At 46.3% G+C, this 22,392-nt stretch overlaps 1 protein-coding gene across 1 annotated transcript in view; it reads left to right on the top strand.

Annotated features, from left to right (window-relative positions):
- The window catches only part of LOC115461372 (pre-mRNA-processing factor 19-like), a 34,672-nt gene extending 14,626 nt beyond the window's left edge, over positions 1–20,046 (top strand). Inside the window, exons 4-12 of the mRNA XM_030191136.1 lie at positions 10,764–10,905; positions 13,222–13,295; positions 13,431–13,493; positions 14,207–14,248; positions 14,737–14,811; positions 15,500–15,575; positions 19,515–19,624; positions 19,702–19,857; positions 19,939–20,046. Of these exons, the coding sequence (XP_030046996.1) occupies positions 10,764–10,905; positions 13,222–13,295; positions 13,431–13,493; positions 14,207–14,248; positions 14,737–14,811; positions 15,500–15,575; positions 19,515–19,624; positions 19,702–19,857; positions 19,939–20,046 (846 nt within the window). The remainder of the gene's footprint in view (positions 1–10,763; positions 10,906–13,221; positions 13,296–13,430; positions 13,494–14,206; positions 14,249–14,736; positions 14,812–15,499; positions 15,576–19,514; positions 19,625–19,701; positions 19,858–19,938) is intronic.
- The last annotated feature ends 2,346 nt before the right edge of the window (positions 20,047–22,392 follow it).

The following is a 22,392-nucleotide window of genomic DNA, read 5'->3' as shown; positions in this document are numbered from 1 at the left end:
CGACAAGAGAGCATTAACAACAGAAAGATTTACCTGACAAAGCCCGATGAAATTGAAGGGCGAAACGGGACCCGTTTCTGAAAAAAGTGTATTGTTTATGCTTTATTTAGAAGCCCATAGAATTTATTGTTTTAGCTGTACTCACTGCTAAATGACATGTAAAGAAAAAGAAATACAAAGTGAAAGAGATATAAGAAAACAGAGTATTTTTTGTCAGTGAAGAGTGGTTGTTCAGCGAATCTGTCAATACAAAAAGTTTCAGACTGCTGATTTACAGAGGTATTTTCCCTCCTAATCTCATCTCTTAACAACATGAACAAAATCCACTGTTGAATGACATTGATAATAATATTTTAAAAATATATAAAAAATTAAACAATCCAATTAAGTAAAAAAAACAAGAATTCAATTGTTGGAGTTACACAGTATCATTAGGTAACCATTGCAGAGTGGGATTAAGGTACTTCGATGATGTCAGAAGGATGGTGCACTTTTCCTGATGGGCTCATTCACTCACCTGACATTTCTGTCAACTTTCAGAGCACATCCTAACTGGCTGCCCACATTTGATCCTGGTGTTCAGGCTCCAGAAGCAGATTAGGCACTTCTGTCTGTCACTATGGGGAGACTAGCTGATTTTTATTCTAGACATTCATGCTTCTTCTGTGATATCAAAGGGGGTGATGTACTCGCTCCAGTAGGCCTGATCAGACTCCTGACACCTACATCGCCTTCATAGTACACTCCCAACTGGCTTTCCACACTAGATTCAGCATTCATACTCCAGAATCAGGTCAGGCACTTTCTCTGTACAAGACCCAAGGAGAAATTAGATCCTACCTGCTAATTTTCTTTCATTTAGTCCAACCACATCAGTCCAGAAACTGCGGGTGTTGTGTCTATCATCCAGCAGGTGGAGATATAAAAGCACAAGTGTGCTCTGCCCTATAAGGACATTATGAAGCGTCAGCACTTCAGTATTATGATATCAAAGCAGTAGAAATTCTGTTAAATCAAAGAAACCAACTTCATTTCTACTAATATACATTCAGAAATACAATCATAACTTGAGAAAATCTGCAAAGATTAATTAAGAAAAGGAACTCAAATTATGGAGAACAAGATGAATTACGCCAATAACCTTGCTTTGCATAAGTGTGGGAACCTAGACTGATCTGGTGGGACTAAAGGAAAGAAAATTAGCAGGTAAGATCTGATTTCTCCTTTTTTAGTGTCTGCACCAGACTAGTCCAGAAACTGCAGAATGTAGCAAATGTAACAGAATGGAGACCCCAGCTGTCTCTACAGAAGCTCCAAAGATAACTTCTTTCTTGCCATCACATCTAGATGTTAGTGTTTGTAAAAGGTAAGTAGAGAAGACCACATTGCTGGTGTACAGATGTCTGAAGGAGAAACTGCTCTAAGTTACATCCAAGAAGTAGATATCTCTCGCTTAGACCTGTCTTCTCACAGGTTTCTCACTAAGTCATCTCTCTCCCCTTCCATCTGTTCAAAATTCTGCTGCACAACTTATATTCCACCAGTGTCACTATGCTCATATTAGCCCTCTCCTCAAATCACTCTATTGGCTCCCTATCCGTTTCCGCATAGAGTTCAAACTCCTCTTATTGACTTACAAGTGCATTCACTCTGCAGCTCCTCAGTACCTTTCCACTCTTCTCTCTCCCTACACTCCTCCCCGGGAACTCCGTTCACTGGGTAAATCTCTTATCTGCACTACTAACTCTAGACTCCATTCCTTTTATCTTGCTGCACCATATGCCTGGAATAAACTTCCTAAGCCAGTATGTCAAGCTCTGTCTCTGTCTTCTAGACTAAAAGCCCACCTTTTTGATGCTGCTTTTAACTCCTAACCCTAACTCACTTGTTCAGTACCCATGTTTTATCATTCCCACCTTAGTAATTCCTTTATCCCTTATTTGTTGTCCTGTTTGTCATCTTTAGATGGTCCCTGCTTGACAGAGCTTACAGTCTCTTCATGTCCAGTGTACAGCTCTGCGTATGTCTAGTAGCGCTATAGAAATAAATAGAAGTAGTAGTAAATATCCCCCTCATGGAGTGTGCCTTCAGAACCAAAGGGGGCCGTTACCTGCAAGAATATAAGCTGAAGAAATGATCTATGAGCAATGGTTACCTCAGAGGTTGCTTCACCTTTTCTGGAAGCCACAAAATGAAAAAATAATTTGTCAGTTCTTCGGAGCTCAATTGTCACCTCCAGATACATCATTGGAGCTCTGTGAACATCCAGCAATTGCAGCAAAGAAAAGTCAGTTCCATTATCCTTCCTTCTAAATGAAGGGTGGATTAAGATCTGATTCACATAAACTGCGGTCACAACCTTTGGGGAAAAAGGATTGAACCATGTGGATAGATACTCCTGACTGTGAAACATTAGAATGGGTCTCGGCAGGAAAGAGTTTGTAACTGTGAAATATGGTGGGTAGAAGTAATGGCTACAAGGAAGGCTGTTTTCAATGTTAAGTCTTTGAGAGTGGTCTTTTTAAGGGGTTCAAATGGAGGTTTTTATAAGGCCTTAAAGACTAGATTCAAACTGAAGCCCAGACATAAAAGTCCAGATTGACGGCCAAAGGTGAGTAACCCCTCTCAGAAGATGCACCACATCCAAATGGGAAAAGAGAGTTTTGTAGATGCCCTTGAAAACAGGCTAGAGCTGTCACCTGAACTTTTAAAGGGTTTAAGGCTAGTCCTTTTGGAAGGCCTATTTGCAGAAGAGCGAGATGCCTGCTCGGGAAGAATAGCTCTTTCTGAACATCAACCCTTGAAGGTTTTCCAGACCCTGCCTTATGTTGCAGAAGTAGAATGTTTCATCACCTGTAGGAAGGGTAGCAGTGACAGCAGTAAAACCTCTGAGTAACTTTTACACCTTTCAAGAGCCAAGTCATAAGACCAAAGGGGGATAGATCCTCCATGAGCACCAGACGCTAATGCAGAAGTCCCTTGTCAGGAGGGAGATGGGAGTGTCTGTGTACTGTAGGATGTTTTGGCTAGTGTTGTGCCACCCATATCACTAGACCCTGGTAGGTGGTTAATTTTTTGACGTACTTGACCTATCATCAGTCACAGAGGATAGACATAGAATAGACCACTTTTTGGCCAAACTCACAGTGCCTGCTGAAGAACCAGGTAAGAACCAGGTTGCTTTGGTGTTCACTGTACTGGGGTGCCTGTTGTCAATCTCCTAGCCAATGGTCCATTATCAACTTGAAAGCATAGTGAAATAATTTCCATTCTCTCAGATCCAGGGAATGGCTGCTCAGAAAATTTTCCTATAGATTGTTTTCTTGCTTTGCGTAACACTGAGAGGAATGTGAGGTGGTTCTCTACCCAGTTGAAGAAGGAGGCACACTCCTTGCCCCCCCCCTTGCTTGTTTACATGCGCAACTGCTGTTGCATTATCAGAGAAAACTTGGACCATCTTCCCTCAAAGAGTGTCAGAAAATGCTAACAATTCTATGGTGATTGCTCCTTGGCAGTTGATGGACAATGCCACCTCGATGAGCACCCACTTCCTCTAGGCCACTAGACCCAGGCAATGAGCTCCCCATCCCAACAGGCTCACATCTGTGGTGATCACTATCCAATCAGAGATTGCTAAAGAATCCCCCTGTGGAGATTGCAGGGCTGCAGCGTGCCTGTGGAGTCCACAAAAAGTTAACAGTAAGTCTTGAGTTACTGGCAACCAACGGCTGAGAAGAGAAGATTGGAAGTCCTGCCTGTGTGCCCTGGCTCAAGGCACAACATCCAAAGTTGCCACCATCAAGCCTGAGAGTTGCACTTAATTTGAGGTCCTCGAGGAGCTTTGCCACAGCAGGAGCCAAACATGAACATGGATCTTCTGTATTGTGTGATCTGAAAGAAAAACTCTCCCAATACAGTATCAAACAGAATTCTCAAATACTTCAGGTTCTGAGTCTGTTCCAGCTTGCTTTTGATTAAATTGATGACTCATTCCTGCGATTGTAGGAGCTGTAGTATTCTGGAGGTCACTTTTGTATGCTGCCATGCAGTGAGGAGGCTTGGATCAATCAGTCATCCAGATAGGGGTGTGCCCTGCTCCCTCCCATGCTGAATGGCATCACTCTGAACTGGAAGTGAAGATCTATTGTGGCAAACTTTAGAAACCTCCAGCGGGAAGGCCAGAATGTGAAAGAAGGCCTCTCTGAGATCCAGAGTTGAAAGAAGCCCTCCGTCACAACTGAAGCAAACCCTCCTGCACAACTGAAGCAGTTACCAACCAAACAGTTTCCATCCTGAAATGGGATGCCCAGAAAAACTGATTGACCTTCTTGAGGTCCAAAAATCAGACAATTGGAGCTTCTTTCTTGTGAACAATGAAATAAATGGATATCTTCTTGTGCCTCATTCTTTTTTGGGACCTGGGAGACCGTATCCAGGTTGCACAGGTTAGACGAGAGTGGTCTGTACCACTAGATGTTTTACTGTTCTCCTGCAATGGGGTTCCAAAAAGAAATTCCACTGGTCAGATGTTATTCTGGCCCATTCCTTGGCAAAGTCAAACAGCAAATCCTTGAGGAATGGGTCAAGATCCCACCATTAAGAGGTCTGGGTGAAAAAGGGAATTGTTTGGGATCTGGCTTTCCTGTCTCCATGAAAAGATAGTTTCCTGTCTCCTCTGATAATAGTTTGATCATCCCAGCCTATACTGGCTTCACAAAAGCGAGACGACCAGAGAACAAGGAAGAAAGGGAATGGGATTTGATATACTGCCTTTCTGTCCTCTGGGAGTTTGAGGACCAGCCTCCTCTAAGTCCTTAACCAGCTTCTCCACCACTTTCCCCCAAATAATATCTTTCCCTTAAAGAGGAGCCTAGTAAGGCATGCCTTAGATTGCACTTCTACTGACCAATTTTGCAGCCATAAAGAGCATCTCACTGAGATGGAGTGTGCCATACAGCAAGAAAGAGCTCTGACAAAATCATACAGAGCGTTGGCCAGGTATGCTAGTCCTACCTCTAGTCTGATCCCTGGATCTCCTGACCGCTGTCCAGTTTCATCTTCCTGCTGAAGCAATATAGTAAAGGCAAGCTCTGGCTACATAAAAGCTAAAAATGGATGCTTGCAGCCCTAAAGCTGCCACTTCAAAGTTCTGTTTAAGGACTGATTCCATCTTCCAGTCCTGGAGATCCCTCAGAGCCACACCATATTCCATGCAGTTACCAACGCATTAACCTTAGGTTATATGAATGGTTCGTTTTTCCACCTGTAGGGTAGGATAACGCTTATTTATAACTTGATGTCCAATGTGTTCAATAGCGGAATAGAAAATGGCTTAGGTAGTTTCCTAGAGCCTTCTATCATGGAATCTCTGAGTTTCGAGAACTCCTTAGAATCTGGAGAGGAAATCTGTATACCTCTAAATACTCTTACCTATGAAACATCTGCAGAATGGAGGGATAGTCTCCTGCAGGCAGCTCACCTTCCTCTAAAGCAAGGTGAGCATGCTCTGAAGGAGTGCAGGGAATCTCTGAGATTCGAGAACTCCTTAGAATCTGGAGAGGAAATTTGTAAACCTCTAAATACTCTTACCTATGAAACATCTGCAGGGACAGCATAGTTCAACAAGGGTTTCTTCTGAGAAGATGTGGATCTGTTTAACATATATGCCTGATGAAAAAGAAGAACAAAGTCTGGAGAAAACATGGGAGCCCCATCCACCTGCTTCTCAAGAGTTGGAGCTAGAGGCCAAGGAGTTGCAGGGTTCCTTCTCTGCAGATTGGGAAGCTAGAGCCAATTGCATCCCAGAAAACGAAGGTACGTAGGAAGGCAAGGTGGCTGCCTTTCCTGCATTTTGTGAAGGAATTGATGTGTGTGCAGCAACCACTCCAAATTCCTCATTCTGACTTGAGAATGCTCTGTCTGAGGAAGGTGCTGTCACTTCTGAAGCATTGTCCTGCTACTTGGTGGAGGGCTGGCAGAAATTGCAGAGTGTCTACATCGTCTAGCATGTTCCACAGCACGAGCAGCGCTTTACAGCCTCCACTTGCATGGCCATGCCTCATCATGCCAACCAAAAAGGACCGGGTGCAAGAAACAGCTGCTGCAGAAAGGAATTCAGGTGCTGGAATTGGTGCTTAAGAAGGAATGACATGGTGTGCCTACCAGGATTCCTTGTGAGAAGAATGAGGCAAATGAAGCAGCCTACCACATAATCCACCTGGTGACAGTTTGTCCTTTAATGTCAATCTTTAGTACCTGGTTCCTTACTGCCAATTTTTTTTTTCTTTTTTTGCTGCAGTAGCATCAAAGTTGAAAACGGCTTAGCAGAGGGAGGAACCCAGCACCATTGGATTTACCTCTTGGAGCCAAATACCCTTCATCCAGAAACTCCCTAGCTCAACTAGTCCAGGCGCTCCATTTCAACCACCTTCCACCTGCTGGAGATAAAAAACACTTCTTTGTCTTTATGCTTTGTTAGGACAGTATGCAGCTCCAGCACATCAGTATTTTTCTATCTCTACCTGCTGGCTGATGGAAACAAAACCTGCAGTGTCTGGACTGATCTGGTGAGGATGCTAAGGAAGCATTGTTTAAACTTCTAGCCTGAGATCTTAAAATTTTACACATGATACCTGATTATTTGTCTTTTATGCTATGGATGATAACTTCCACTAGACCAGTTAGACCAGCCCAAATGTACAATATTCTATTTCCTGCCCTAAGTACCTTTATTCACAAAACTACTTTTGAAAAGTTTAAAAACTATAGAGCAACGGTGGAATGCAATATATTGCTGCTAACACTTAGGTCTGAGTGGAGGAGTAGCCTGATGGTGAGTGCAGTGACTTGAGATCCCACTGCAGTTCTTTGTGACGCTGTAATTTGCTTTCAACTGCATAGGTATGTGTGGAAGAGAAGTGACAGTGTTAAATTATTTTATGGGGGGTGGCTAATAAGGTGGGTTATGACCCTAATGTGCATTATTAACACGTTAATGCATGTTAAAGGACACTGTGTGTTATATTACTACAATGTACACTAATATTAGGCGCTGTGAGTTACACAGTAATGAGATGCAGATGTATGCAAAACAGCTAATTTCTATGTAATCAAAATAACGCCATGTTATCCCTGCAAAAATACCACCAACAAAAAAGCTGGCACTATTTTCCATCTTGGATGCATTGGTGGGCTGCTTCTTAAAGGGACAGACAGTATGGTAGAATTTCCCTTCCACCTGGCCTACATTAGCGCCCTTCCCGTGGGCCTACCTGGCCAATTCCAGGGAGATGGTGACTTCAACATACACACTGATAACCCAGGGAGATGGTGACTTCAACATACACACTGATAACCCATCCGACTCATACGCTTCTCAATTCCTCACCCTAACCTCCTCCTTCAACCTCCAACTGAGCTCCACCACCCCTACTCACAAATCTGGTCCCTGTCTTGATCTCGTCCTCTCTTCTACCTGCTCGCCCTCTAATCTCGGCGTCTCTGCTCTTCCCATTTCTGACCATCACCTGATCACATTCACACTTCATCACCCTCCCCCTCAGTCCCGCCCAACACTAACCACTACCTCCAGGAATCTCCAGGCTGTTGACCCCCCCCCCCCCCCCACCTTATCCGCTACTATCTCTGATCTCCTCCCGTCCATCATGTCCTCCGAGTCTGTTGACAAGGCTGTTTCCAATTACAATGCCACTCTCTCCTCCGCCCTAGACACCCTTGCACCATCTGTTTCCCGTTCCACAAGGCGCACTAATCCCCAGCCCTGGCTTAACCCTTGCACCCGTTAACTTCGCTTCTGCTCCCGATCGGCTGAACGCCTATGGAGGAAATCTCGCACCCATACTGACTTCATTCACTACAAATTCATGCTATCCTCCTTCCAGTCCTCCCTATTCCTCGCCAAACAGGACTACTACACTCATTTGACTAATTCCCTCAGCTCTAACCCTCGTCGTCTCTTCGCCACCCTCAACTCCCTCCTCAAAGTGCCCCCCACCCCCTCACTCTCTCCTCAATCACTGGCTGACTACTTCCGCGACAAGGTCCAGAAGATCAACCTCGAATTCACCACTAAACCTTCTCCTCCTCTTCATCCTATCACCCACTCCCTCAACCAATCAACCCAGGCCTCCTTCTCCTCTTTTCCTGATATCACCGAAGAGGAAACCGCCCATCTTGTCTCCTCCTCGAAATGCACCACCTGTTCCTCAGACCCTATCCCCACCAACTTACTTATCACCATCTCTCCTACTATCACCCCCCCCCATCTGTCATAGCCTCAACCTCTCTCTCTCCACCGCAACTGTCCCTGACACCTTCAAGCATGCTGTTGTCACACCTCTCTTCAAAAAACCTTCACTTGACCCTACCTGTCCCTCCAACTACCGCCCCATCTCCCTCCCTTCCTCTCCAAAATACTTGAACGCGTCGTTCACAGCCGTTGAATTGATTTTCTCGCCTCTCATACCATCCTCGATCCGCTTCAATCTGGCTTTCGCCCACTTCACTCGACAGAAACGGCACTATCCAAAGTCTGTAATGACTTGTTCCTCGCCAAATCCAAAGGTCATTACTCCATCCTCATTCTCCTCGACCTATCCGCCGCCTTTGACACTGTCAATCACAACTTACTTCTTGACACACTGTCCTCTTTTGGGTTCCAGGGCTCTGTCCTCTCCTGGTTCTCCTCTTATCTCTCCCATCGTACCTTCAGAGTACACTCTCATGGTTCTTCCTCCACCCCTATCCCGCTCTCTGTTGGAGTCCCTCAGGGTTCTGTCCATGGACCCCTTCTTTTCTCTATCTACACCTCTTCCCTGGGCTCCCTGATCTCATCTCATGGCTTCCAGTATCATCTTTATGCTGACGACACCCAGCTTTATTTCTCCACACCTGACATCACTGTGGAAACCCAGGCCAAAGTATCGGCCTGCTTATCCGACATTGCTGCCTGGATGTCCAACCGCCACCTGAAACTGAACATGGCCAAGACCGAACTTCTTGTCTTCCCACCCAAACCCACTTCTCCTCTACCTCCACTCTCTATTTCGGTTGATAACACCCTCATCGTCCCCGTCTCATCTGCCCGCAACCTCGGTCTCATCTTCGACTCCTCCCTCTCCTTCTCTGCGCATATCCAGCAGATAGCCAAGACCTGTCGCTTCTTCCTCTATAACATTAGCAAAATCCGCCCTTTCCTCTCTGAGCACACCACCCGAACTCTCATCTACTCTCTCGTTACCTCTCGCCTTGATTACTGCAACCTACTCCTCACTGGTCTCCCACTTAGCCACCTATCCCCCCTTTAGTCCGTTCAGAACTCTGCTGCACGTCTTATCTTCCGCCTGAACCGATACACTCATATCACCCCTCTCCTCAAGTCACTTCATTGGCTTCCAATCAGGTACCGCATTCAATTCAAGCTTCTGCTACTAACCTACAAATGTATTCGATCTGCAGCCCCTCCTTACCTCTCAACCCTCATCTCCCCTTACGTTCCTACCCGTAAGTTCCGCTCTCAAGACAAATCCCTCCACTCAGTACCCTTCTCCACCACCGCCAACTCCAGGCTCCGTCCTTTCTGCCTCGCCTCACCCCACGCGTGGAACAAACTCCCCAAGCCCATACGCCAGGCCCCCTCCCTGCCCATCTTCAAATCTCTGCTTAAAGCCCACCTCTTCAATGTTGCCTTCGGCACCTAACCTCTACACCTCTACCCAGGAAATCTACACTGCCCCAACTTGACATTTCGTTCTTTAGATTGTAAGCTCCTTTGAGCAGGGACCGTCCTTCTTTGTTTATTTTGTACAGCGCTGCGTAACTGTCCTTCTATGTTAAATTGTACAGCACTGCGTAACCCTAGTAGCGCTTTAGAAATGTCAAGTAGTAGAGATGTTATGAAGTGGGAGCAGGAATGATCTCCACTTGCTCCTGCCTATTCTGGTACCAGGTTCAGAATGGCACTGGTGACCTCCATAGCGGTAGTCTTGTAAAGAGGGGGATAACAGCTAGGTGGAGGGGACTTAGGGGATGGAGGAAGGCTCATTTGGTGGACATTTGAGAGGAGGGTCTGATTTGGGGATGCCAAAGAGAGGAGAGGGGCATTTGTGGGACATGGGCAAATAGGACCATACCACCAGCTCCTTTAGTAGGGGTAGAAAAATAACATTGGATTGATCACAAACAGCATTATTCAGTGACTAACCTGCAGTATGTTAATACTTGGGCAACTATTTGTTCTTATTTTTTTAAATGTAAGGTTTCAAAAGCATCTGTTTTGGTGGTCAAGTGAAAAATATTAACATATAAAGATTTCAGTGTTTTTCAAGACCAGTATAACAGCTTGGTTTTGGGAGGTGAAGATAGACAACGCTAAGCTTCTGTGTTTGGTGTCTGATATGAGACTTGGGAAGTGCGAGTGTCTCTTCTTGGTTTCTGGGGAACAATAACCTTGTACCTTTGTGCATAGTTTCTGGAGAGGGAGGGCCCCTTTAGCTCTTTAGTCCAGTCCTTCCCACTCTTTTTGTGCCTGTGACCCCATGATTTCAGCCAAATAAAATTGTGTGACCCTCTGGAGATGCAGAATAATGATGTACCTATGAAGAGTCCATCTAGGTTGTGACACCATTTGGAGAAGCTGTTGCCTTAGTCCCTTAGTTTAGTTTCTGGGGGAGGGGAACTACCTTGAGCTTATTCATTTTGGTTTCCAGAGGATTGTGACCCCTAGCCTCTGTGTTTGATTTCAGGATGCAGTTATGCTTCACAGTTTTACTCTACGGCAGCAGCTGCAAACAACTCGCCAGGAGCTCTCGCATGCCCTCTACCAACATGATGCTGCTTGCCGTGTCATTGCCCGTCTTACCAAGGAGGTCACCGCTGCAAGAGAGGGTATGTTTGTAGCTTGGAGGAGGGAGGGAGTGGACAGAATAGAGAAAACAACACAGCTGTTGTTATATCCCCAAATATTTATAGATTTAAAAGCAAATGTACTAAAAATACAGCTTTCCCAGCAGGCATGTAGCCAAGGACAGTAGCACATTTCCTCTAGTAGCAGGCTGCTGGCATACCTCTTCACAGGAATCCTCTGGATCTGCCTGGAAAAGAGCAAACATCTAATTACAAGAACATGTTGCAAACAAGGAATGGAAAGAAAGGGCATTTCTTATTTAGCTGCCTTTCCCCATAACTTGAGAGAATGATTTTCAAAGCCATTTAGTTTGCTAAATTGTCGTGGCCAACAATATACAGCTCGCACAGCATGCATGATTTTATCTTCAGCTTTAAAAAAAAAAAGTGACTAGATTTGGAGAGGAAACCCATGTACCAGTACATACCTTTTCATTTACTATGTTACTATTCTATGTTACATGCTGTTTTGCCCCAAATTGATCTTTTGTAACAATTACAATTGTAAAACCTACATTAGGGCATAACCCTGAATCATATGTTTATTTTTTTCAAAAATACAAAGACTGCAAAGACTAGGGCACAATTCATAAAGTTAACACATTTAAAATAAACAGGACAAAATATCTTCTCACTCACTCACTCTTACAACTAGATAGGCTACTCAAAATTGCTTAGTGAAGCAGAGTTCTATAGGAGATAAGGTTTTCTCTGCTCACAGGGGCTGTGAAAGGGGATCAGTTGAGACCCTCATGGATCCAAACAAATTCTGCTCATAGCATCAAACTTAGCATTTCTTGTGGTCTTCTAACATTGGTCTGAGCAAATGTTCATCTAGCCTATCAGTTTTAAGCACCTGCCATTTACCAGCGTCAGAGACAGAGGAACACATAAGAAACAGGTTACTGTAGAGTTGTCTATCTTTTGGGAGACCCTTTATGGTAGAACCTGAGGTGACGTTCCGAATTGTGTTAAATACCCTTTAATTGACATGTCATGATTTTGTCTAATCTATTTTGGAATCCAGTTGTGCTGTTTTGCCCCCACAAAGCCCTATAACTGCTACTACTTATAATTTCTATAGCGCTACTAGACGTACGCAGCGCTGTACACTTGAAATTGATTGGAGCTGGACTAGATCAGTGCATTCATTAATCCATTCTCCTGTTCAGTGATCTAAGAATATCAAACTTGGCATCCTGTTTCTTAACAGTGGCTAATCCAGGTCATAAGTACCTGTCAGGATGCCAAAAAGTAGCAAGATTCCATATTGCCACTTTTACCACATCCTCTGGCAACAAGGTCCAAAGTTTAACTATACATGAATGAGAAGATATTTTCTCTTGTTTATTTTAAATGTGTTAATTTTATGAATTGCGCCCTAGTCTTTGTATTCTTTGCAGTCTTATCTATTCCACTGACCTCAGAATTTTAGACCCCTTTCATACCTCACATCAGCTGTCTCTTCTCCAAGCAGCCCTACTCTATTGTTTTTCCTCAAAAGAAAATTCATTCAATTTTTTCTCTGTACTTTTTTCTAATCTTTTTTTTAATTGTATTTATTGATATACATATAACAAGTTAAATCACTTGATAGGAAAGTACTGCTAATACAATAATATAAACCTAGGAAAATTACGAAAATTTCTTATTAGCATCCTTAAAGTCCACAATTAGGGAGTCCAATATTTCAACTATGGAGAAAAAAAGAAAATTAAATAACTTAGTACTTAAATCAAGACGTATTCGTTTACAAGCTCAATTAAATTTTTTCTTGAGAAAACTTTTTTGATGTTATAAAGGAGATTAATTGAGAGGGATCAAAATACACATATTTTACTGATTGATAGGTAACCAAACATTTACAGGGATATTTTAAATAAAAAGTTGCTCCTATCTGTAGCATCTCTTGTTATTTTTTAATCTTTTCTGCAATGTGGCCACCAGTATTGCACATCCCATTCCATGTAAGCCACATTGAATGGAAAAATGCGGGATATAAATGCAATAAATAAATTATATTCTCTGTCCCTTTCCTAATAAACACTGCAGTAACTGGTTGCTGTGCTGTGTAGAGACTTGCATGTGCTTCCCTTTCTGGCGTCTCCGGTGAAATTCATAGTTGCTGACTTTGGATATCTCTTTCTTTGACTGAGGAATTATGAAAACACATCTGTTTAATTTTCTCTTGCTCTCTGAAGGCTTTATGTAGATGTTTGTGTCTTCCACTGATAGCTGTGTTCTTCGTGAGCCATTAATTTACCTGACATCTCTCTTTTTCCTTTTCTTCCATTGCAGCTTTGGCAACTTTGAAACCCCAAGCTGGCCTTGTGGTTCCACAGGCTGCACCTGCCGCTCAGCCTGCTGCTGTGGTGAGTGCAGGAGAGAAGAATGGTCTCTGCTTCTCTCTGTTCTGGGCCTGGCTTAGTCTATGAATGGTCTCTGTCTCAGCCTGTTTCTCTTTTTCTGCCCTTCCTCTGACTGATGTGTCTCTATTTACCCTGCAGGGAGCAGGAGAACCAATGGACCTGGGAGAACTGGTGGGAATGACACCAGAGATTGTTCAGAAGGTAAAAAAAAAGTCGCACAACATGAAATACCACACCCTTATTACCTCTGCTTATGGTATCAATGACCAGCACTCAGACGTTTCACCAAAACTACTAGCAGCTATTTGTTTTATTCGCACAGGATGCTAACAGTTCTCCAGCCTTCCCCACACTTGCCTTGCGGTGCTACAGAGAGAGCACATACTGCCCCAGAACAGAACATGTCTTAGAACGTTCCTCTTTCTCTGCAGTTGCCTTTACCATCTGTTTCTCAAGGTTTCCTGTTTTGCCACAGTGCCCTGATTAAACATCCCCCCAATCTCTTTTTCTGATCTCTTTCTTTGTTTGTATTACACTGCCTAGCCCCTGTCCCTCCTCCTTAAAGGCTGTTTACATTAGCAAGCTTGTGAGTGGGGATTCTGGAACATCATTGCTCCCGGTTGAAAAAGAGTAGACTTGTCCCCCTGCTCTTTCCTTCAGAGGGGGAGGGGAGCTATAGAGGTAGCATTCACTTCCTTGCAGCTGGTAATGGGCACTGATGGGTGGATTCTAGCACAATTCTCGCTGGTAGTGTAGGGGGCACACAGAATCTGGTGCATTTGATGTCAGTACTTCCATAAAGAAGGAATCAGGAGCAGCAAGGTGCTTTGTTCGTTTGTAGTTTCTGTTTCTCAGTGTGGAAGCCTTTATCGCACTGGAATCATGATTATGATTGGTCTTATCTTCTCTTTCAGCTACAAGACAAAGCTACGGTGCTGACCACGGAGCGTAAGAAGGTGAGTTAGGGTGCATGTCAATGGATGATTTAATGAGGGATGGACTGGTACAATTGGTTCTCCTGAGCAGGAATCCTAAATATTCAGGGGAGCAGAGGTGGAAAAGGGGTCTTAACCTGTTTTAGGAAGGGACCTTGACTCTTCATGAAAGAGCTACAGAGGAAGCTAAGCTGCAGTGTACTGCACTATGGTGGCCAGAGCTGGGAGCTCCCAGAAAAGAATATATGGACAGTTGATCTCTTGTACCTCATGATGGCTGGTGAGGGTGTTTCACTCTATAACTTGCATAAGTGGAAGTGCAGGGATTCCTGATGTTATAGCCAGAATTAGTACACACCCATGTCTGAGTCTAGGTGTGGCCATTTGGAATGGCAAAAGATGGAGGATGGGGAGCAAATGGAAGAGAAAGCAGATCAAACTGAGCATTTGATAGAAGCTGGTACCAATGTACCGTTATTGACACATCTTGCATCTATCTTCTACCTCAGAGAGGAAAGACTGTCCCTGAGGACTTGGTGAAGCCTGAGGAGCTGAATAAGTACCGTCAGGTGTCCTCGCACGTGGTGAGTAAGAGAGCACAGAGAGCAGAGGTCTTGCCTGTTTGAAGCTTTTCAAGCTTTTTGCCTTTCCTGTCAGTTTGGATACCTGATAAGTGTGGGAGATGTACTGATTTAGCATAGAGAGGGTCATATGTTACATATCACCCACCTTTAGTTCCCTCTCTCAGAATATTTTCCTTATCCAAATGTAGATTGCCATTTGCATCTCAGAGCAGGTATAAAGCCCTTTCTCTGACTTGCCTATGTTTGTTTCATCTGGTGCAATATTTTCCTGCACATAGACTTGCTGGCTGCCCAGATTACTAAAGCAGTGGTTCTCAATTTGGGAATTTATTACATTTACTACCTACATTTTCCTGCAGAAGTTCAAGTTCAGTGTGGCTAACAAGCTACAAGAAGACGATACAAAATATGAAATAAAAAACATAAACCTATACATATCAATAAAGGAATGAATCGTAAATACATATGTAATTGGGGGGGGGGGGGAGTGGGAGAAAAAAACTAGGCATCAGCATCAATTAATAGACATTTTTTTAAAAAGGAAAGATTTAAAAAAACTTATGTTTTGGGAGTGTATGGAGCTAAAATTATTACATAAAAGAACAAAATGGGGACGTGACCTAAAGTCTGAAAAATGCTGTCATATAGTGTGTGTATAGGACTGTGACTCGGTCTGTTCTATGTCCAGGGGCTGCACAGTGCCAGCATTCCAGGAATCCTTGCTTTGGACCTCTGCCCCTCTGATACTAACAAGACGCTGACAGGTAAGCTCTCTGTTCTGCGAGGCTAGTAGACTCAGTGCTTTTTTTGTGCCGGTACGCAACGGTACGGCGTACAGGCACCTTTTTTTTGGACTCAGGCCAGCTCACTTAACATCACCGTCTGCCCTGTGTGCAATGGCACATTTTCCTTTTGCCACTAATGTTACACACTATTTTTAACTTTTGTCCCAGCAAGATGTTACATTTTCCTGCTTTCGTGATTTGCTTTGTGAGAAATCAAAACTGCAAGATTCCAGTATTTCCCAATTTTCTTCCAGGTTCCCTAAAGATTTTTTTGCTAGTAAAAAAACCCCACAAAGATCATTATTTTCTATGGGATGTGTATTAACAGTGGGTAGCTAGGACTGAATGGGCCCTGGGCAGAAAATTTGAGATCAACTCCCTGTAACACCATTGCCCCCAAGGTAGTGGGCGGTGGAGGATGCACATTTCCCAAAACTGTCATATTACATTTAACATAGTAACATAGAAGATGACGGCAGAAAAAGACCTGCACGGGGGCAGAGGAGGGTTGCTGGACATGGGTGGGTGGATGGAGGGTAGGGGAGAGGAGGGCTGCTAGACATGGGTGGATGGAGGAGAGAGAAGAAATGCTGGGCATGGATGGAGGCGAGGGAAGAGTGAGGAAGGAGATGAGATGAGGGAAAAGGAAGAGAGGAGAAAAACTGCACATGGATGTAGAAAATAGGCAGAAGCTGGATCCACTGGACAGTCAAGTCTGCGGAGGACCCAGCTTTTACTTACGGATGTAGGGCAAGAAATGAAGAAGAAAGGAGGAAAGTAAATAAATAAATGGAAAGGAAGCCCTGGAAACAGAGTTAAGAGGACAGATAGCAGCAGAATCGGATACTGGGCCAGCATGATCAGAAAAACAAAGTCACCAGACAACAAAGGCAGAAAAAAAAACATTTTATTTTCATTTTACTGTCTGAAATATGTCCAGTTTGAGAATTTACATCTACTGTCTTATTTTGCGCTGGGTATACTGGAGCTGTAACAGCTTACAGAAATTATTTATAATGAAAAAAAAACGTTATTTTTTTTCTCCTATACTAGTATAATATTTTCAATGATGTCTGTTTATATGCGCTATGGCTGGTATAAGGGGTGTGGCTAATATGGGTGTGGCTATAATAGGGGTGGAGTCATATGTGGTAACTCCACCCACAATGAGTACCGGCACCTTTTTTCTACAAAAAAAAGCACTGAGTAGATTACTCCTAGTTGTCCCCATGAAGATGCACAACTGAGGGGGCATGCTAATGACCTAGACTCCACTTTTTTTCATGTAGAGTAAGTGACACAGCTCTTTAAACCTCTGGCAAAGTGTGGGATGGAGAAGCCTCCAGGCTCATAGATTCGGAAGCTTTGGCATTGGATAGAGGAGTGTTGTGGTACCACAGATATCTCTTTCTCTCTTTTATATATATACTAGTAAAAAAGGCCCGTTTCTGACACAAATGAAACGGGCGCTAGCAAGGTTTTCCTCGGAGTGTGTGTGTTTGGGAGAGTGTATGTGAGAGTGAGTGTTTGAGAGTCTGAGTGAAAGTGTGAGTCCAATCCATGCTCCTCTGTCACCTGGCCCCTCCATTCATCCCTATCCAGCAATTCCGCTGTCTCCCTGAGGCCTGCCCTGCAATCCATATGCATCCATGGCCATCTGTCCCCTCCATTCATCCCTATCCAGCAATTCCCCTCTCCATGAGTCCTGCCCTTCCAATCCATGCCCATCCATGCTCCTTTGTCACCTGGCCCCTGCATTTTTCCCTATCCAGCATTTCCCCTCTCTGCCTGAGGCCTGCCCTGCAATCCATATCCATCCATGGCCATCTGTCCCCTCCATTCATCCCTATCCAGCAATTGCCCTCTCCCTGAGTCCTGCCCTTCCAATCCATGCTCCTCTTTCACCTGGCCCCTCCATTCATCCCTATCCAGCAATTCCCCTCTCTGTCTGAGGCCTGCCCTGCAATCCATATGCATCCATGCCCATCTGTGCCCTCCATTCATCCCTATCCAGCAATTCCCCTCTCCCTGAGTCCTGCCCTTCCAATCCATGCCCATCCATGCTCATCTGTCACCTGGCCCCTCCATTTTTGCCTATCCAGCATTTCCCCTCTCTGCCTGAGACCTGCCCTGCAATCCATATCCATCCATGGCCATCTGTCCCCTCCATTCATCCCTATTCAGCAATTCCCGTCTCCCTGAGTCCTGCCCTTCCAATCCATGCCCATCCATGCTCATCTGTCACCTGGCCCCTCCATTTTTCCCTATCCAGCAATTGCCCTGTCTCCCTGAGGCCTGCCCTGCAATCCATATCCATCCATGCCCATCTGTCCCCTCTATTCATCCCTATCCAGCAATTTCCCTCTCTCCCTGAGTCCTGCCCTTCCAATCCATGCTCCTCTTTCACCTGGCCCCTCCATTCATCCCTATCCAGCAATTCCCCTCTCTGCCTGAGGCCTGCCCTGCAATCCATATGCATCCATGCCCATCTGTGCCCTCCATTCATCCCTATCCAGCAATTCCCCTCTCCCTGAGTCCTGCCCTTCCAATCCATGCCCATCCATGCTCATCTGTCACCTGGCCCCTCCATTTTTCCCTATCCAGCATTTGCCCTCTCTGCCTGAGGCCTGCCCTGCAATCCATATCCATCCATGGCCATCTGTCCCCTCCATTCATCCCTATTCAGCAATTCCCGTCTCCCTGAGTCCTGCCCTTCCAATCCATGCCCATCCATGCTCATCTGTCACCTGGCCCCTCCATTTTTCCCTATCCAGCAATTGCCCTGTCTCCCTGAGGCCTGCCCTGCAATCCATATCCATCCATGCCCATCTGTCCCCTCTATTCATCCCTATCCAGCAATTTCCCTCTCTCCCTGAGTCCTGCCCTCCTAATCCATGGCCATCCATGCTCCTCTGTCCCCTGCCCCCTCCATTCATCCCTTTCCAGCAATTGCCCTCTCTCCCTGAGCCCTGCCCTCCCAATCCATGGCCATCCATGCTCCTCTGTCCCCTGCCGCTTCCATTCATCCTTTTCCAGCAAGTCCCCTGTCTCCCTTCCATGACCCCCCCTTGCATCCATGCTCCTCTCTCTCCCATGTCCCAGCCTGGGCCGCCCTCTTCTTCCCCCCCCCCCCCCCCTTCGCATCCATGGTGTCGTTTCTCCCGTGCCCTCCCGCTCCCATTGTTTTTCTTTTGTGGCCACCCTCTTCGCTCCCCCCAACATGGTTTTGATTTTTTTTTCTTGTTTTTAAATGTACCTCCGTGGCGGTTCCGGCAGCGAAGCGTCAGGGAAGGAGGCGGTGCTCCCGACGTCTAGGTTTCCATGACGTCAGAAGAAGGCGGAACACAGCGAAGGGAAGGCTAGACGTTGAGAGCTCCGCCTCCTTCCCTGACGCTTCGCTGCCGAGCGTTGCGATTGGATGAGTGTCATTGCTCCGCCCTCGACGTCATCACGTTTGACGCGTGGGCGGGGCAGACACAATGCGATCTCACCCCCTTCACTTTTGGCTAACAGAGGCTTCATTCGAACGTTGGAGGTGCGTTTTATATAGAGAGATATATAAAATGATCCAGACTCAGACCCAGACTCCACCTTTTTTCATGTAGAGTAAGTGACACAGCTCTTTAAACTTCTGACCCAGACTCCACCTTTACAAAATAACAACTTAAGAGGATCCTGTTCTGTTCTCAGTTTGAAGAACATCTTGTGCTGTCATGGAGGCTCCTCTTCCCTAGTTGCCTCCATGACAGCACAAGATGTTCTTCAAACTGAGAACAGAACAGGATCCTCTTAAGTTGTTATTTTGTAATTCCTTACCTTTTCCCTTCCTGCTTTCTCCACATAATGCAGTGTGTGTCTGTTACTCTGTCCCCAGAATACCTTGGGACTCTCTGATTTCTCTCTTCTCTGTTCCTGTAGGTGGAGCAGATAAGAATGTTGTTGTATTTGACAAAAGTTCAGAACAGATTCTGGCTACCCTCAAAGGTCACACTAAGAAGGTCACCAGTGTGGTCTTTCACCCCTCCCAGGTAAGATCGGTCCTTATCCTTCAGTCGCTTTCCTTTGTGTATTCTGTCTCTAAGAGTTTCTATTCTTAATCCTTTAGGAACTGGTGTTCTCAGCTTCCCCAGATGCTACCATCCGTATCTGGTCTGTGCCGAATGCTTCCTGTATGCAGGTTGTCCGTGCCCATGAGAGTGCTGTAACAGGTCTGAGTTTACATGCCACAGGAGACTACCTGCTGAGCTCTTCTGATGATCAGGTACCACACCTGGCTTTACTCCTCCAGCAAAAGCCCGGTTAGATATGTCAGCCTGGTAATGTTCCATTTTTCTCGTTTCAGTACTGGGCTTTCTCAGATGTCCATATGGGACGTGTTCTGACCAAAGTCACAGATGAAACATCTGGCTGTGGTAAGAATGTTTTACTGTCTGCTTTTGTGATAGGGTGAGGATCCCATGACTGCTGCCATCTGAGAGTGTTAAACCCAAAGTCAGACCTGTACTACTTTCATCATCTACAAGAGATCTGTAATCAGTCCAATGCTTCATAAATATTGTGGTCTCACTTGTCTGATTTGAATATTAAGGTGCTCATTTTCAAAGCACATAGACTTACAAAGTTACATAGAGGCTTATTTTCAAAGCACTTAGCCTCCCAAAGTTCCATAGAAACCTATGGAACTTAGCCTCCCAAAGTGCTTTGAAAATATGCCTCATAGTAACCTATGAAACTTTGTAAGTCTATGTGCTTTGAAAATATGTTCTCCGAGGACAAGCAGGCTGCTTGTTCTCACTGATGGGGTGACGTCCACGGCAGCCCCCTCCAATCGGAAACTTCACTAGCAAAGTCCTTTGCTAGTCCTCGCGCGCCCGCGCGCACCGCGCATGCGCGGCCGTCTTCCCGCCCGAAACCGGCTCGAGCCGGCCAGTCTTCTTTTGTCCGCACTCGGTACGGTCGCGTTTTTCGCCGTGTCAAGCCCCGGAAAGTCGACCTTGCGCGTCCAAAATTTATTTGACGTGTTTTTTTCTTCGGAAAAGCTTTGTCCTGTGTCGGGAAGTGCTCCGGAAACCCTCCCCGGGTTTCGTGTTAATCCTCCCCGTACTTCCATCTTTTTGCCCCGATAAGTTTTCTTTCGTCGTCGGGGTAGGCCTCTTTTCGGCCTCGGTCGAGATTTTCTCCCTCTAAAGTTTTTGGTGCTCTTTTTCCGTCATTTCGGACTTTGATTTCGCCGGCGTGATTTTTCCGCCCATGACATCGAAGCCTTCCAGCGGCTTCAAGAAGTGCACCCAGTGCGCCCGGGTTATCTCGCTCACTGATCGACACTCGTCGTGTCTTCAGTGTCTGGGGGCCGAGCACCGCCCTCAGAACTGCAGTCTGTGTTCCCTGCTTCAAAGGCGGACTCAGGTAGCGAGATTAGCCCAGTGGAACGTGTTGTTCTCGGGCTCTTCGTCGGCATCGGCACCGGGATCTTCGAGTGCATCGACGTCGTCAGCGTCCAGACCATCTTCCTCGGCCGCCCCTGCATCGAGTGCATCGAGGCATCGGGCCTCTGCATCGGCGCCGAGACATCGGATAGCTGCATCGACGTCGGTGGTACCGGGACCTCGTCTGCTGATGTCGTCGGACGGTGGTGCATCGTCAGGAGTGCAGGTGAGGGCTGTCCATTCCCCTGCTGGTGGCGGTGAGCCTTCGGGTGGGTCTCCTACCCTGAGGGCTCCTGCGGTACAGCCCCCCCGAGACCGAGGAAGCGACGGATGGATTCTACGTCCTCCTCGTCGGTGCCGGGGAGCTCCGGTGACATGCTTCGGAAGAAATCGAAGAAGCATCGACACCGGTCTCCTCCCCGTGTCGGCACCGAGAGCTCTGGGTCGCCGAGGGATTCGGCACCCAGCAGGCATCGGCACCGAGAGGACCGCTCACCCTCTGTCCAGGAGGTGTCGATGCGCTCCACTCTGGACAGCCCGGAACAGCCTCCTCGCCCGGAACAGGTTCTGACGTCGACGCCTGCATCGACCTCTCAGCCTTTTTCTGCAGCCACTCTAAACGAGAGTCTCCGGGCCGTTCTCCCAGAGATTCTGGGAGAGCTGTTGCGCCCTACCCCTCCGGTACCAGCGGTGCTTGCGCCTCCGGTACCGTCGAGCGTGGCGCCGGCTGGCCCATCGCCCAGGTTGAGGTCCCCGACGTCGGTACCGCGTGCGGTGCCGACCGCGGCCACCTCCCAGGAAGGCTCCCCGACTACGTCGGCGGAGGGAGCTTCGCCGATGCGGGCGAGGGAGTCTACCTCTCGACGCCCCCACCGTGGACGGGGTTCCACCGAGTCGAGCAGGGCGAGGTTGCAGACACAGGTTCGTGAACTTGTGTCTGACACCGAGGGTGAGGCCTCGTGGGAGGAAGAGGAAGATCCCAGATATTTCTCTGACGAGGAGTCTGAGGGTCTTCCTTCTGATCCCACTCCCTCTCCTGAGAGACAGCTTTCTCCTCCCGAGAGTCTGTCTTTTGCTTCCTTTGTCCGGGAGATGTCTACGGCCATCCCCTTCCCGGTGGTTGTGGAGGACGAGCCCAGGGCTGAAATGTTTGAGCTCCTGGACTATCCTTCTCCACCTAAGGAAGCGTCCACTGTTCCCTTGCACCATGTCCTGAAAAAGACATTGCTTGCGAACTGGACCAAGCCATTAAGTAATCCCCACATTCCCAAGAAGATCGAGTCCCAGTACCGGATCCATGGGGACCCAGAGCTGATGCGCACTCAGTTGCCTCATGACTCTGGAGTTGTGGATTTGGCCCTAAAGAAGGC

This window comes from Microcaecilia unicolor, chromosome 1 (assembly GCF_901765095.1).
Source record: "Microcaecilia unicolor chromosome 1, aMicUni1.1, whole genome shotgun sequence".
Classification (NCBI taxonomy): Eukaryota; Metazoa; Chordata; class Amphibia; order Gymnophiona; family Siphonopidae; genus Microcaecilia; species Microcaecilia unicolor.
This window is presented reverse-complemented; position numbering and strand designations above follow the sequence as displayed.